At 44.3% G+C, this 16,473-nt stretch overlaps 1 protein-coding gene across 2 annotated transcripts in view; it reads right to left on the minus strand.

Annotated features, from left to right (window-relative positions):
- LOC107123229 (calcium-dependent secretion activator 2) overlaps positions 1-16,473 on the minus strand; it is a 656,096-nt gene that overhangs the window by 63,317 nt on the left and 576,306 nt on the right. For both annotated transcript variants that reach the window (XM_015426436.1, XM_015426435.1), the window contains 2 exons: positions 14,569-14,652; positions 14,437-14,469 (listed from right to left, as the gene is read on the minus strand). In XM_015426436.1, the coding sequence (XP_015281922.1) occupies positions 14,437-14,469; positions 14,569-14,652 (117 nt within the window). The remainder of the gene's footprint in view (positions 1-14,436; positions 14,470-14,568; positions 14,653-16,473) is intronic.

Below are 16,473 nucleotides of genomic sequence, written 5' to 3' on the forward strand. Positions count from 1 at the left end.
AAATCTTTTTTCACTGAAACTTACTTTTCCCCTTCATAACACTACTGTATGATGAAGAACAGAAGACAGGAGATTTGAAACTCAGTGCTGTAACCGTGTGAGAGATTAAATACTTAGCAGAGATCAGTTGCAGTGGCAGGCCCTGAATGTGAGTGGACAACCAGAAACCTTGCTGGTAGGGAGTAGGGAAGATGGTCAAGACATGAAGGGAAACCCCTCAACTCACGTCTTTCTTGGTGGGCTGTCTATTCACAGGGCTTGACCTGGCAAGCAGGAATTCATTCTATTATGTTTCCTTCCTACAGCGTCAACAGAGTGGTGCCATGAATGTAGCCATCCCTGGGTTCCAATATTTCTTTCAAGAGCCTGGACATAATCATAAACTGAACACTCAAAACGAAGCAATAGTGGCTTGGTGAGTGGATGTACGACTTAACGTAATTGAAAGGTGTGTTACCTTGGAGGTTCAAAGGAATGCTATCAGAAGCTCAGACCTCTCCAAATTCCATGTTTTCAAAATTTACTACATTTCTATATTTTAAGGAAACCACAGAAACTCTACACAGAGTTTACCATTGGGCTCAGAAGAGTGTCTCAGCACCCTTCTGGTTTAGCAAGTTTATTTTTTTGGAATACTCTTCAAAGTCAATTATACTTAATTTTACACCTTTTAGTGTGGGTTTGGATGGTCTGAATCCAAGACTCCACTTCACTATTTGATAGAGGAGGAAATGTATCAATTACCACAGGACAGTCTTTAAACCCAACACAGGCTGCGGTCACACGGAACATTAGCCATGCAAGAGAGACGGAAGACAGGCGGAGTTTCCGGGCGCGATCTCACTGGCACATCTGGGAAGCGTAGCACTTCTGTGGCACAACCAAGGCTTCCCGCCGAAAACACACAGCAAAAAACTAGTACCTCGGAGGTACTAGTTTCCGGAAACTGCAGGGCAAGGGCGGGCGTCTGATCGCGTTTCCGGTGGCATCCGGCGCCCGCCCATGTCCCCTTGCGAAAAAGATGTTGTTTTTTTCTAAGTCTCCATGGATGCGCACACGCACCCAACGGAGCATGTGCATTCGTCGTGTACACAAAAAAGAAAACCAGTTTGCCGGACCGCGCGCTTCTTCGTTGCGCGCAGGCGTGTCCTGTGATCAGCACCTCTCCCTTCCCACAGAACCTCCACGGTACCTCCACAGAACCTCCACAGGAGGTCTGATCACTTAACTGCGCGTTAGTTTGCCCCGGGGCAAACAGCCCGCTTCCCCTCCGCAGTTTCCTGCCCGTGTGACCGGAGCCACAGTATCTTTAACATATAACAATCTTACTGTTTCATCGATAAGAAAACTTGGACCTGAGATTTACATGCAGAAAATCTCTAATCATAGTGCAATTTTAACCAATTCAACACAAAAAATTTGTAACACAGAACACAGTGCAGCGATATTAGACATACTTTAACTGTTTGCTGCATTTAAGGCATATAATCCCTCAACAAAGCAAGAGAGGGAAATCCTGGGAAACATCTACCAGCTAAACAAGACCTGGGCTGAGCTTTTTCCCTTCCTATTATATGTATTTAAGCCTGAGCATGCCCAGAGGCAGAACCAAAGCCCAGGGGCCAGAGTAAAATAGCGTTCAGCCTTAGCTCATGGCTCAGATAGTATGACTCTGAGTACGCTGTCCCAGAGGATCCAGGAGAAACCCTGGATGTAGAGTATATTGTATTCTTTCTTTTCTCCTGTTTATTTAAATTATATTTTTGTATTTCATGTCTGAGTCCCTGCTAGGTAGAAAAGCAGCATAAAAACAAAACTTAATTTTTTTAAATCCATGGTGAAGTCTTGTGCAGATGGAACCTGTAACCATAGTCAAGACTTGCTGGGAAAGGGCAAGGAGAATTCATGCTAGAGAGGAGATGGAAGATTGACTCCACAGCCTGCTCATTACCTAGAGTTAAGGGATCAGGAACATTATATGTGCATTGCCTTCCTAGAGCTCCCTCCTGGAGCCATTTGAAAATTCTTTACATTGATGTAAATCCTTTCTGCATTCTATATAGAACATGGTACATCGGCATCGCTAATGGTTAAAGCACTGTAGTATCGCCACACAATGTCCTCAATGTCTGTGCAACAAGAATTAAAACTTGTACGCACACACAAAAGTGAGAAAAATTACAAATGAAAGGGATTTGGAAATTTGTATTATGCTGAAGAGCAGTTCTTCCCAACATACGCTGGGTCCTCAGTATCTTTATGAAACATGCAGATTTACTTTTAAGTTAGTTACTTTAAAAAACAGTCAATAGAAAAAAAATCCCATTAGCAAACTCTCTTCTATTTTCTTAGAAATGTTTACCTAATCTGTGACATATGGGAATTTCACACCTAGTGAATATATTTTCATGTAGCTTGTGGCACGAGACTCTAATCATTAGAAGAATATACACAAGTAAGAGAACTGCAACAGCTGGTGACATTTACCAATTAGAATTACAGTTCTTTAAAACACTTTATCCTTTTTTCCTGATGTACACATAGTAATTATCTCTGATAAATTGATGAAAAATCCAATTTCCCTTTTAAACACTTTTATGTACTATATAGACATGCTTGGATAAAATCACTCGATTCTCTAAAGAACTTAGAGTGGCAAAGATCTCACTTTTAAAGCCAGTGAAACTGGATTAACCAGGTAATTAAGAACCAATAAAAATTCTACTTGGGGAGGAAGGCATTTTCCGTAAAATTAAGTCAAACAATCTTCACTTTTAAATATTTCAAACAAACAATGGAAGTCTCTCTAAACTACCTTTAGCATTATTAGAAAATTGTTTCTTCAAATTTATCACATTCATTTTCAAGTCTGAGACTAGATACACTTTGTTAAACAGTTTATAATCGCACATTTTGGAACCTGGTTTTTGCGGCAATGTTAATTATTTTCATCAACTGATTGAAATTAAAAAGTGCTTATCCAGAACATTGCCATAATACATCATAAAATAAGCTACCCTTGAATTTAAAAAGCAGCTTGATTCTTTGGCAATGTGAATTACTGTACTGAAAACAGTTATTAAGTGAACAACTGTGCATGTAGTTTTCTCCTCTGCATTTTAGCCTTTTCTTTGGCTCTTGACTCTAACATTGTCTATATAGTATAGCAGCTAAACTAGGCTTAGAAATACACCATGAAACTTACGGGGTGACCTTGGAGTCATCCTTTTTAAGTTTAACCTACCTCACAGGGGTTTTGTGAAAGCAAAACAGAGGAGGGGGAAACCATGTAAGCCATCTGAGCACTTTAAGACAAGAGCAGGTGGGGGCCGGGATCCCTCATCCCAGTGCTTGTTTCCTGTCACCATTTTGAATGGTAGTGTGTGTGGGGGGGAGCTGTCAGTGGAATGACAGTCTCCTCTATGAATCACTGGAAACTCTATGGTTTTACCACAGAATCTCCAGTGATTCCTAGAGAAGTGTGACATCAGGGTTTTCCTGGAGCTGTAAGCCAATACCCGACCATCTTTACAAGCAGGATCATATTGTGCTGGGCATTTCTTTTTGGACTGATGACAATGAGCTCTGCAGGGTGTAAAGTATCTTGAAACTGACCAATTGCAGGTAAGAGAAATGGTTGAATTTTTTTTAATATAGTGCTTCAAGAAAGTGGGGTAAGAGCTCAGTTCCAGCAAGAAGCCAAGAAGTTTTGATCACAGTCACACATAAAGTCAAGTAGAAATACTGGAAAAACCACTAAGACATTAAACAAAAATACTTGGAAATTAAGTACTGTAATAGGGTTACGGTGTCACCTGGTAACACATGTAACCAAATACACTGGCAAAATAAAAGTGGGAAAAGTTTAAAATCACAGAAGATGCTTTTCCTGGGGTTAATCACTAGTTAACCTGGCAAGATGAACATGACTTAAGAGAGACAGAAAATTCCTCCTTAATTATATGCTGCTGCAAGTGCTCTTACTTCCTGTTCCTTAACCTAATCCCACAGGTGTGGGTCATCTCTTGCTGTTCACTGGTAGGAAAGTCCATCCTTCCATTCTCGCATTAACAGAATTAAACATAAACACTCACTCTTCTGAAGGACAGAAAGTATAACAGGTAGCCTTTTAAAAAAAAGTAAAGAAAAGGTCAAAATACTTAAATACACCTTCGCAGATTTAAAAATGGCTGTTTAAAAGTTACTTTATAATTTAACTAGGGAATGAGATTTTTTTCCCTATGGAAGATTTAGCTGCAGCTAAAAAAAAACCCCCAAAATGAAATGGTGTGTTTGCATTCACGAAAAAAATAAAGACAAGGAGTTACAAATGTACAAAAAGACAAAATAAAAAGTACAAAAAGACAATGTGTCAGGATTTTCATCAACAGCTGAAAGGGCACAATGATGGTCAGAGTCTGGATTAGGTGGATACTTGGAGACTGCTGCATGTGACTTTTGCAAATTTAGCAGCTTGCTACATTCTCATTATATGTGTCAATACTTCTGGTTGCTTAGGTTTATTTTTGGAACTCCAAGGAGAAAACAGAATTGCACTTACCTGTAACTGATATTCACCGATGTCTTCTGTGCAGACACACACGGGGACTGGGACTGCACCTGCGCAGGCTTGCCACAGATGAAATTTTTCTAGCTTTTAAGAGCCTGAAGGGGGGGCGCTCCTCTCCTCCAGAGCCAACGCAATGGCAGTTTTCCACCCAAACTGTCATGTGCTCCAGGGAAGAGCGCCCCCCTTACCCTCAGTTTCTGCCAAGCTGCTGCGAACCCCCAGAACAAGAAGAAGAACTGAATCTATAAGAGCTCACTGTGTGGCAGGAGGGAGGAAATGTGTGTCTGCACAGAAGACATCCATGAACATTAGTTACAGGTAAGTACAACTCTGTTTTCATCTTCTGTCTTCAGTGCAGCTCCACATTGGGTTTTTAGTGAGCTACTCACCATGAAGGATGAGGGGTAATGCTTTCATTGAAACAGTGACTGAAGAACTGCTTTGCCAACCTCTGCATCTTTCCTTGATTGCAGATACAACATGTAGTGTCTGACAAATGTGTCCTCAGCTGCCCATGTCATGGCCTTACAGATGTTCACAACTGGAACCCTGTGATGAAAAGTGGCCAAAGACCCCTGCCCTGGTGGAATGGACCTTAACAATGAGATGGCAGGGCTTACTAGGGGCTTAATAAAAACAGGTTGCTTACCTGTAACTGATGATCTTCGAGTGGTCATCTGTGCATTCATACCTCTGGGATATAGTGCGCCTGCGCTGACCCCGATTGGAAGAAATTGAAAGCAAAAGGATTTTCACGCGTGCTCCCCTGTCACGTGCAGGGCTCAGTGCGCATGACTAGGGGAGAGACATGACAATCCCACCAGTTTCTTCTGACTGCTGCCATCAGCCACAGAACAACAACAGCAGGACCAACAGCAGAGGGGAAGGAGGGCGGGTGGTATGAATGCACAGATGACCACTCGAAGATAATCAGTTACAGGTAAGCAACCTGTTTATCTTCTTCGTAAGTTAAACAAAAATCCTAACCCCACCCCTGATAAACCAGCCTGAGGACAACTGTGTTCCAGAATAGGTGGAACATCAAGACCAGCTGAGGGCTCAGACAGGACAAGGATTTTTTTGTTGTTGTTCAGTCGCACAGTCGAGTCCGACTCTTCGCGACCCCATGGACCAGATCACGCCAGGCCTTCCTGTCTTCCGCCGTCCTCTGAAGTTGGCTCAATTTCATGTTCGTTGCGTCTATGACACTGTCTAACCATCTCATCCTGTGCCATCCCCGTCTTCTTTGACCTTCAATCTTTCCCAGCATCGGGGTCTTCTCCAGTGAGTGCTCCCTTCTCATTTGGTGGCCGATTAGACACCTCCAAAACTGCAGGCTTTGTGCAGCCAGAATTTGCCTCAGAGCCATGTAGGGAAGGAAAAAGGGGTTTTAACTTCCTCAGCTTTGCTATTCCAAACCAGACTCTCTTCTTTGATATTATCATTTTAAAGGAAACAACTGCATGTTTTTAAGGGTCTGACTGAGAGGGAGTAACTGGTCCAAAGTCACCCAGAAAGCTTCAACGGGGATTTGAACTTGGGTCTCCCAGGTTCCAGTTTGATGCTCTAACCCAGTGGTGGCGAACCTATGGCACGGGTGCCAGAGGTCGCACTCAGAGCCCTCTCTGTGGGCACGCGTGCCATCGCCCCAGCCAGGCCCAGACCATCATTAAAGTGTCGAATTCTCTGCCAAATAATTTTAAGTAAATGAAAGCATTTGGGATTGCTTTCCTTACTTTGTTTGGATCATCTTAAGTTAATGTATGAGTTGTTTATTCTAAAGTAAAACCTCAGTATTCAGGTTAAATTGCCGTGTTGGCACTTTGCGATAAATAAGTGGGTTTTGGGTCGCAGTTTGGGCACTCGGTCTCTAAAAGGTTCGCCATCACTGCTCTAGCCATTGTATAATGCTTCCTCCTATTACTGGCCTGCTGGAAGAAGTATGGGCCAAGCTATGGGGACATTCCCTTCCCTTTTCCACTGCACCCAAGCACTTCAAACCTCAACTAGGCAGCCCTGTAGCTAGGGATATTTTTGGAGGGGGCCTGTGGAGGCCCCACCAGCTAGTTAAATCAAAGTTAATTAGTGAAACTCCTTAGAAGCCAGCCTTCCCCTAAGGCAGGCCTGCACCCAAGCCAGACTCCAGGGCAAGTAGGGGTGGTTTAATGCCCAGCAGCTGCAGCTTCCTCTCTCCCCCGGAGCACTGCATACCTGCTCAAATTGTGAAGCTAGGCAGGGAGAAGCAGGCAGCGGGCAGTGGCAATCAGGAGGGGGATAGGCAGGGGAGGGGGGAGAAAGAGATCCGACGGTGGGAGTGGGAAGAGGCAGCAGGACGCTCTCCCCAGCTCACTCAGTGAGGCTAGCCCAGCAAGCCCGCCTGCCTGCCCACCGCCACTGCACCACCGAGCAAGCCAGGTAACTCCTGCTGCTGGAACTATGGCCACCATAGTTGCCACCATCGCTGTTCTGGGTGTTGCTGGCTGGGAGTGGAATGAGGCTGGTGGGGAAGTGCTCAGTTGTCTGGCAGCCAGGTTGGAGGGAGCATGGCACAGGCAGCAAGTTGAGATACTTTGGGGTTAGCCTGGGAGGGAGGGGCCCAGAAGAAATGCTAGGGGGCCGGACCCTGTGGGCCCCACGTTAGCTAGGGCCCTGCATCTAGGTAGAGGTGGGAAATAATGTTCCTCTGTAAGACCTTCTGCCTTCCACAAAGCATGTGTCTTCCTTTACTATAGTGACCTGAAAAAAATGTTCTGCCCAACGGCTACACAGCAGGTTCCCCAATGGGGCAAAGAACAGCACCCTGTGGCCATTCTATGTCAGGAAACTGGTGTCGGGGAGGGAAGCTAAAAAAACAGGTTGCTTACCTGTAACTGGTGATCTTCGAGTGGTCATCTGTGCAGTCACACCCATGGGATTATGCACCTGCACTGATCCGAATCGGTGGTATGCAAAGCCCACAAAATAATTTTTGCGCCCCTCTCCCAGGCATGCGTGGGAACCCCACTGCGCATGCCTAAGGAGGAGGGGTGCGGACATCCCGCCAGTTCCTTCTGACCGCTGTCATATCAATAACAAAAGAATAGTAGTGAAGCGACAGCAGTGGGGAAGGATGGGCGGGTGGTGAGACTGCACAGATGACCACTCGAAGATCACCAGTTACAGGTAAGCAACCTGTTTATCTTCTTCATGGCTTCTGTGCCTCACACCCATGGGAGATTGAAAAGCAGTGGCTCACCTGGAGGTGGGAGCTGTTGCAAATTCAATGCTCTGCCGATGAAAGGACTAGATGACTGAGGTCCACTCTGTGGTGTTCACGAACATCAACAGCGTAGTGCTTGATGAAGGTGTTTGGAGTAGACCATGTTGCAGCCACACAGATCGCCGACAGGGAAGCACCCTTCAAGAAGGCTGTGGATGTAGCCACGGATCTTGTGGAGTGTGCTCGCACAGGCAAAGGTAATGGGCGCTTAGCCAGCAGGTAGCACAGCTTAATAGTCTCGACAATTCATTTGGAGAGACGCTGTGCTGATATCTTTAGGGAAGAAATTAGGCAATAAGATCTCCACAGCTAGGTGAAATTCGGAGACCACCTTAGGCAGAAAGGATATGTCAGGCACCAGTCTCACACTGGTAGGAAAACAGGGAAAGGTGGGTCATGATGCAGGGCTACAAGTTCACCCACCCTCCTGGCCGAAGTGATGGCAACGAGAAAGGCAGTTTTCCATGTTGCATGCTTTAGCTCGCAAGTTGCCATGGGCTCAAATGGCTGCCCCATGAGATGGCGGAGCACCAGTGGTAAATTCTACAAGGGTACCGGTGAATGGATCGGTGGATACAAGTGGAGGAGACCTTTCATAAATCTCTTTGAGACCGGGTGAGAAAAAACGGAAGGCTTGTCCCATGAGGCCTTAGCCGCCTGTAAAAGGACGACTGACATTGGGAGATCTGCACGACATCAAAGACAGCGTCCGACACAGAGGGTTGGGGTTGGACGATCGATAGACCCAGGGAATGTGCCATCCTCTTGACCAAATGTCTGTATGAAGAAAGATCCTCCGAAGGACAGATTGGTAGATTATTTGACACCGTAGGTCTTGGTGAAGGATCCTCAGGTGACTCGGGACGTTCTGAATCATTGATGCCGGTATTGGAGACGGAGGATCTGGAAGGCGATACTGGTGCCGCAGGGGTATCCGATATTGGAGCGACCTTCGGTGGTAAAGAAGGGGCAGAATGGAGAGGAGAGGGTGGGCAACAAGGTTTCTCTGGGGCTTTGGATTGCGATGCGAAAGGCTTAGATTTACGGTGGAGAGAGCGTGAACGACGTGATCCACGGTCCCAGTCCAACTGTGGCCTAGGCATCAGCCATGGCATCGATGTCGACATCGGATACGATGTGAACCAACAAGGCATGTGCCCCCTATGGTCCCACAGTACAGGTGGGTCAAAGTAGGTCGGGGAGTGCGGTCTCAATTCCCGTCTGGGTGAGTACAAGAGCATGGACCTGGAATGACGGTATTCTGGGCACTCCTCAGGTCGATATCAATACTCCTCGCTTCTGGACAATTGGGATGGATGGTGTCGAGAGCCTGGTGCCGACCGATCACTTTCCCAGGAAATCACCGACTGGGAACGATCTCTACAAGGCCGATGTGGGAACATTTCCTCGACTTCAAATGGCAAGGCTGCAATTGGTCTGGAGTCGATAGAAGCCTCTGATTCCGGGGGGTTCATGTGCCGGATGTGTGAGTCCAATAACTCAATCGTAGGCAGCTCCGGTATGGGAGTATCAACAACGTCAGGTTGCGCCTGCTGAAGAGGGGGTAATGCAGAGCCTGTTTGCACTTTCTTGCCACTCAGATTCTGAGACTTACGCACAGTGCTGGTGAGAGAAGACTTAGCTTTCTCGTGCTTCTCTTTTTTCTTCTTTCTGGCCGGTGTAGAGGTGGAAGAGGCCCCATTCAACACCAACGTTTAGAAGACTGTCCCCCGTCCGATGCCGACTTTGCACAGTGTGGGGGATTCGGTGCCGAGGTACCTCCCGATGTCGACATGGTCAGCGTTGGTTGAGAGATCGAAGGAGTCTCGGCCGACCTATCTCCCACAGGCACGGGGGTAAATGTGGATTCCCAAAGCGCTACTCGAAGTCTCGCGGCTCTGTTCTTGAGAGTCTGGTTCGAGAACTTCGCACAATGATGGCAAGCGTCTGGGCAATGAGTCTCCCCGAGGCAAATAATGCAGAGTGTGTGGCTGTCACGAGGGGCAAGTTTGCTGCCACAGTCAACACACAGTTTGAAACAGCCCCCTCTTTTGGCCATAAAAGAGTAGAATGGTCCAAAAGAAAAAACTCTTTTGATGAGGTGAAATAAATTTTACCTCGGGGAGGGGGGAGGCGGGAAGCCACCTGAGGCAGCGGCAACCCTCAACAAAAAGTCCTTTTTAAAATAATTCTAAAGAACAAAATAAAATAAACGCTGTAAGCGAAAAAAGTACGATTTAAATAATCCCTTGTGAGAGGAAAAAATGCTTCTTCACCGACCGGCAGAAAACAAGCTGTTAACAGTGCGACGATCAGACGAGAACTGGGGGATGTCCGTGCCCCTCCTCCTTGGGCATGCGCAGTGGGGTTCCCGTGCATGCCTGGGAGAGAGGCATGAAAATTCCTTTGTGAGCTTTGCATACCACCAATTCGGATCAGCGCAGGCGCATAGTCCCATGGGTGTGATGCACAGAGACCACGAAGATCCTCCTCTTCCTGCATGCCACAGTCCTGATTTGAACTGGACTCCCATATGCCTGGAACTTGCAACCAGGAACCTGCAGTTAATGTTACCTGAGAGAACTCAGGGTAGACCCATAAACACTGTAACATACAGTCAAGGCCATCAGGTTCAGATCCCCATTCTATCATGGCAGATAGGTTAGGCTGGGAAAGACTGGCTGACCAAGGTCACCCAATCTTTCTCAGCCTAGCCTATGTCCTGGGATTGTTGTGAGGTTAAAATGGGAGGAGAGAACCATGTGTCAGTTCCTTGGAGGAAAAGTATGTGTGTATGAGACAGAGAGACACTGATGTGCATTACGGATATATGAACAGCAACAAAAATAAAAGGGACTTGATGCCATAGTAGTGACTGCATGGTCTTGAAAAGGCAGCATAAAGCCAGTATCAGAGCACGCGAGACTGAGAGCCAGTTTGGTGTAGTGGTTAAGTGTGTGGACTCTAATCTGGGAGAACCGGGTTTGATTCCCCACTCCTCCACTTGCACCTGGCTGGATGACCTTAGGCAAGCCATAGTTCTGATAAGAGCTGTCCTTGAAAAAGTGCAGTTTCTGTCAGAGCTCTTTCAGCCCCACCTACCTCACAGGGTGTCTGTTGTGGGGAGGGGAAGGGAAAGGAGTTTGTAAGCCGCTCTGAGACACCTTTGGGTAGTGAAGGGCGCGGTATAAATCCAATCTCTTCTTTTCTTCTTCTTGAAAAATAAAACACCCTTTCTATAAAAAGCCAGTTCAGTGAACATTGATAATTTATTTATTTATTTTTGATCCTGCCCTATCTTGCAGGAGTGGGATGGGTCACTGCTACAAGAACAACAAAAAGGAGACATTTATTTAACAATACTGACCTAATTTTATGAAACTACCACACTGAACTGGATCAGTGGCAGGTCTTTGAGAAACCTTAGGCAACTTCGTTTTTCCATCTGTACAAGAAACTAGTGCATTGTTTTTTTTACTTTACAAGCTGCTTTGAGCAGATCTTTTGGAGAGGTGGCATAATGGACATTTTCTAAAAGAAAGAAGGGAACGAAACACATTCTGTGGGGGAAAATTTTTACACTTATAATGGCAGAGGAACTGAGAATTTTGGATTACTCTAAGCACGAGAATGTAGGAGTTCTTTGATGCTTATGACTTGGTTCTCTGTGTTGTATACTATAGGCTACCATGCAACTTTTAGGTGTTTTTTAGCTAGAATACAGGATACCAGTATACCAAAAATGCTTATGGGTGAGAGCTAAGAGCACACTGTGACTCAATAGATCAAACATTAATGAGAGGTTAAAATATTCAGAATCTTCTGCTGGTACAAACCTTATTCATATAACTACGTCTTGCAGTGGTGAAATTCTTTGCAGCCCAGACAATTTTTAAAAATTTGATAGGCCTCTCTCAGCTCTTGTTTTTTCAGATCTATGTTTAAAAGCACATTTTATTCATACTTTAAACATAGCACTAAATATCCAGGCTCCTTGAAAGCAGGGAAGAAGATATTCATGGACTTCTACTTTCCAAACAGAGCCACTCTTCAACCTCTGCTAGCTCTGATTTCAAACCAACTACTCATTTCTCTCTGTAGGTCCTGTGGCAGAATCTTCTCCTTATTTGCTGTAATAATCTTAAGCAATGCTAAAGGCTGATTTCCACATGATGGAGGTTGGGACTGAGGTCCCCGCTCTCTGTACACATGAACTCCTCAGTTTCCACACACACATGGTGCCCCATTTGGATTACCACTGCAGCTCATGTGGAGAAGGGGCTCCAGCTCTCCCCCTTCCCTTTGCTATTTTCCTGAACTGAAATGGTACTGGAGAGATGCTGCTTGGTCTGTTGGGAAAACCCACGAATTTCCAGGTGGGTTTCCCCAACTGGCCTGATATTGCCCCCCCTTTCATGTCAGAAAAATGGCAAGATGCATCTCAGCTGGAATGATATTGGTATATTATGTTTTGATTCCTAGCTGATGTTGGAAATAGTTGGAAAGTGTGATGTCTTTTTCACTAAAAACACTTTATTACTATATTGTTCTCTTTATTCCGCACATATACTATGTAAACTATTATTTTTAAAAGTCAGGAAAATGATGCAAGGAAGAACGTTAAAGTCCTTTCTTCACATGTGGTACCACCACTGCAATCTGAATCAGGGTAAAGGACATAGGGCTGGACCCCCCCCCCCCGGTGTATTCCATAATGCGGAAATCGTCCCTAAGGGAGCAGCATTCTAGGAGAATTGCTTTCTGACAAGCTCTAGAAGAAATCCTATTTGCTTTACTAAAGGATAAATTCACATGTTTGTGTCAGAATCGGACCTATGGTTGGTTGGGGTCAGTCTGGATTCTCAGAGGTGTTCTGATGTACATAGCTTAATGCCCTGCTTGCTTGCATATTATCCCAAATGCTTTATCTTTGTATTCTCACACTGGCTTCTTGTTCTCAGGGTGATTGTTAACACCTGCTAGCTATGAATCAACTATTCTATAATGTCCTCCTCTGACATTCCCAGGATGAGGGGTAGTTGAAACAGGCTTGGTTGTCTATTGTAGATAGTGCGCTTGGTACACTTTTATGAGACACCTCCTCCACAATGGCCAGGAGATTGTTTGCTTCTCGTGATATTTTTTGGCCTTGCAGGAAGTCTGTTAGATAAACATTCTCACAGTATTAATTGTACTTTATTAACCTGTCTCTGTCACATGTAACCATGACGCATGAATGTGGGCTGCACCAAAGTTCTCGTAAGAGCTAAACTTGTATTATCTGCCATTACTGTCAAAACCTTTGATTCACCTGCAACTTTCCTGATTGCTAATAAAATCCATAAACGGACTTATCGTGTCTGAGAGTTACTGCAGAGTCTTACAGTTTGACTGAACACTAAAGCACAAAACTCAAAGAATGAGAAATTCCCACGAGTATATACATCAAAGCAAGACTGTAGCAAAATTAGCATTTGACATAATGTTGAGCATGTACCTGTCTGATCTGTGTAGCTGAAAATGTAGAAACATATGAGTGTAATTTGGTGTGGGTCTGCTTACTACCACACTTATGAAGCACTATGGGTATGCCAATGCATATTTTGACATACATGCGGCAGCAAGTACATAGTTTCAGGTGGGCGGCCATGTTGGTCTGCAGTAGAAGAGCAAGTTTCGAGTCCTGTAGCACCTTAAAGACCAACAAATATTTTTAGGGCAGAAGCTCTTTTGTCAGATATCTTATGAAGGGAGCTTTGACTCTTGAAAGCTTATGGCCTAGAAATCTTTGTTGGTCTTTAAGTTGCTACTGGACATGAATCTTTCATGTGTTTCTGTATTTCCAACTGTGTGACCCAGCCCACTACCCAAAGTAAACTGAAAAGGACAAAAGGGATGCAAGAAAGCAGGCTGGGGGAACAGAGACACAGGGAACAAGAACAGGAATGTTAAACTAACAGTATCAACCTAAAAATATCAACTTAAACATAGATTTAAAAACTTTTTTAAAAGCTAAGAAAATTACAAATAGTAAAAAGAATAGAAAAAAGCAGACAAACGACAAATCTGGGATTTTCTTAAGAGGCCAGACTACAAGAAAAAGGGCTGTGTGGATACTAATTGCACACTCTTGATATTTTCGCTGTTTAGCTTCATCTGAATAATGGGTGGCAGGAGAGCCTGAGAGTCACAACAAACTGTTTATGGCCGTGGATATGATTCGGTGGAAAATTTTGCAGGATGTCCATTTTCTTGAGAAACCCAAATGAGCTGAAGCCTTGCCTCAGCAACCCAAATGATGACACAGTCCCCTGTGGAACAGTTCCTAGGTTACACTCCTCAGTTCTCTGCAACTGCAAAAGTGCACTGAGAATAACCTTTCCAAGCTTTGCTCTGAGAGTTGGCTGTCACATGAGGGAAATGAAATACTCTCGAGGGGCAGGACTGTATCTGTTTAAATACTTTGTGCAAAGCTACAATGAATCTCTAAAGGAAAGGGCAATGGTAACGTATTATAAAAAAGAAAGGAAAAAAAAACGAGCATGCTGTGGAAAGCAACAATTTACAAAATTAATACTTTTTTTCTTGGGGAAAATATCATACTTACAGGAACATCAACATATTTTGCAGCCGCTTTCACCTTAAAAAAATTGAAAGTAAAAAACAGATACTGTAACTGGTAACCATTAGCTCTAAGTGGACTTTTAATAATCAATTGCAAAAGAGCTGAAGTACTTACAGTGAATGAAAGTATTGATGAGAAGAAAGTGCCTTCATCATACCTTGATAATTTAGACAGCACGCTTTCCAACACTGCAATAAACTACAATAAGAGGCACTGGGTAAATATTCACACAGACACAAAAGGTTCATGAAAATGACTCATACAACTGAGGAAGGAGAATGTTTCCTCCCATGGCTGGGACCATGCAATCAAAATGCTATGCATTGGCAAACCCTCTTTCAGGTCTAAAGAAATAAAAAGGGTTAAAATTGATCTATTCAGCAACTATACAGAGAGTATCTATTAAGGATACACGTTAATGGGTAACCATTACTAGAACAAGCCAATACAATGAGTAAGCCTTGAGATAAAAGATGGAATGCAATCCCTCTTTTCATAATACAGATACATGTTTCGAACCAGCCACTGTTGGTTCAAACGCTGGATCCACTTGTTCTGTTAATGCATTTTTGAGGCTGGTGTTCGTTACTGAAACAGAAATTCAAGAAATACTAATGACACACCCTTTCCCCCACCCAGCTCATTATGCTTAGCTTTGCAAATGCAAGGACACATTCTCAGAATATGGGAGAGAGGCTGTGGTTCAGGGGTCTTCTATGCAGGGGTTCCCAAGTTTAACCCCAGGCATCTTGGGTTACAAGATCTCAAGCAGTGGACACTGGAAATATCTCTCTCTGTTAGAAAACGGTTGCCAGGCAGAGTAGATAATACAAGACTTGATAGTGTGGAACACCAGCGCCTCCTCCTAAGAAACTAATATATCCTGTTCTTGTTTGTTTGTTTTTGAACCCCAACATGGCAGAAAGATACACCAATATAAGTAGATGGCATCTTTACTGTTTTATTATACATAAGAGGCAGAACTGACAAAGGATATTAGCCCAACACTAATGAGATTCTGCACTCAGGCCTGCTCATTCTGGCCCTGAGTGACAGATGAAATTATCTTACAGAACTTCGCTTCCCCAAAGACCCCTATAGTTTGGAGTTCATTTCACAAGGGACCTAAAACCAAGCTGAGAAACTCACAGGCCTGGAAAATACAAATCTAGGACCCCAAATTTATGCACACATACTGAGCAACTGTACTGTGACTATCTGCCATCCCTGCCACAAGCACGCTTCCATGTGAAGAGACTGATGATGCACCTGAGAAGTGTTTTAAAGAATAATTGCTTGACATTTATACGCTCATCCCTAGAACAGGAGCAGCATTTTACAAGTGAGAGGACAGGACAAAATTCCATCTGGCATGCTGTTAATGGCCACTCTAACAGTGTCACAACAGTGTCATATTCCTTGTTCTCTGTAAGGATCTCTCACCTTACAACAGATCCGGGCTCCTAATGGCTTAAAGGAGCAACAGCAGTGAACAGCACTCATCACATCCTTAACCTGTTCCAATTTTTAACATATCTCCTCTGTGTATCATCTGTTTTACGATATTATCTAAGATCTGTATCAACAAACAAGAAGTGAGCTTCACTCTGTTTTGAAGAACTAGGAAGAAGGCCCACTTTAGATGTGATGCAGATTCTCTGGCTTGTCACGTAATGCATCAATGGATTGCTTATATCTGCAGTGCACTCAAAGTAGCAATATCAGGTAGGGCTCCTTCTGCAAAATGCTGATTATAATGGAATTATCATAAATTATTTGAATCTGCCTGAGCCAATAAAATTTGCAAGGGAGACGAATGACTGCTGGAAAGGCAAGATGGGCTGGGAGGAGAGGGCCAAATTAGGTGTGAAGTTTGTCAATAAGGAGTGGCAGCCATATGCCAGCTGCTGGAGAACTCCCTCTAAATGTACCAAGGGGCCCTGACTCTGGCAGGACTGTGGTGCAGAATCAGGGTCCCGCATGTTAGTTTAACAGAGACAGAGAGACAGAAAGAGAGGG

Source organism: Gekko japonicus, unplaced genomic scaffold (genome assembly GCF_001447785.1).
Source record: "Gekko japonicus isolate JY-2015 unplaced genomic scaffold, Gekko_japonicus_V1.1 scaffold943, whole genome shotgun sequence".
Classification (NCBI taxonomy): Eukaryota; Metazoa; Chordata; class Lepidosauria; order Squamata; family Gekkonidae; genus Gekko; species Gekko japonicus.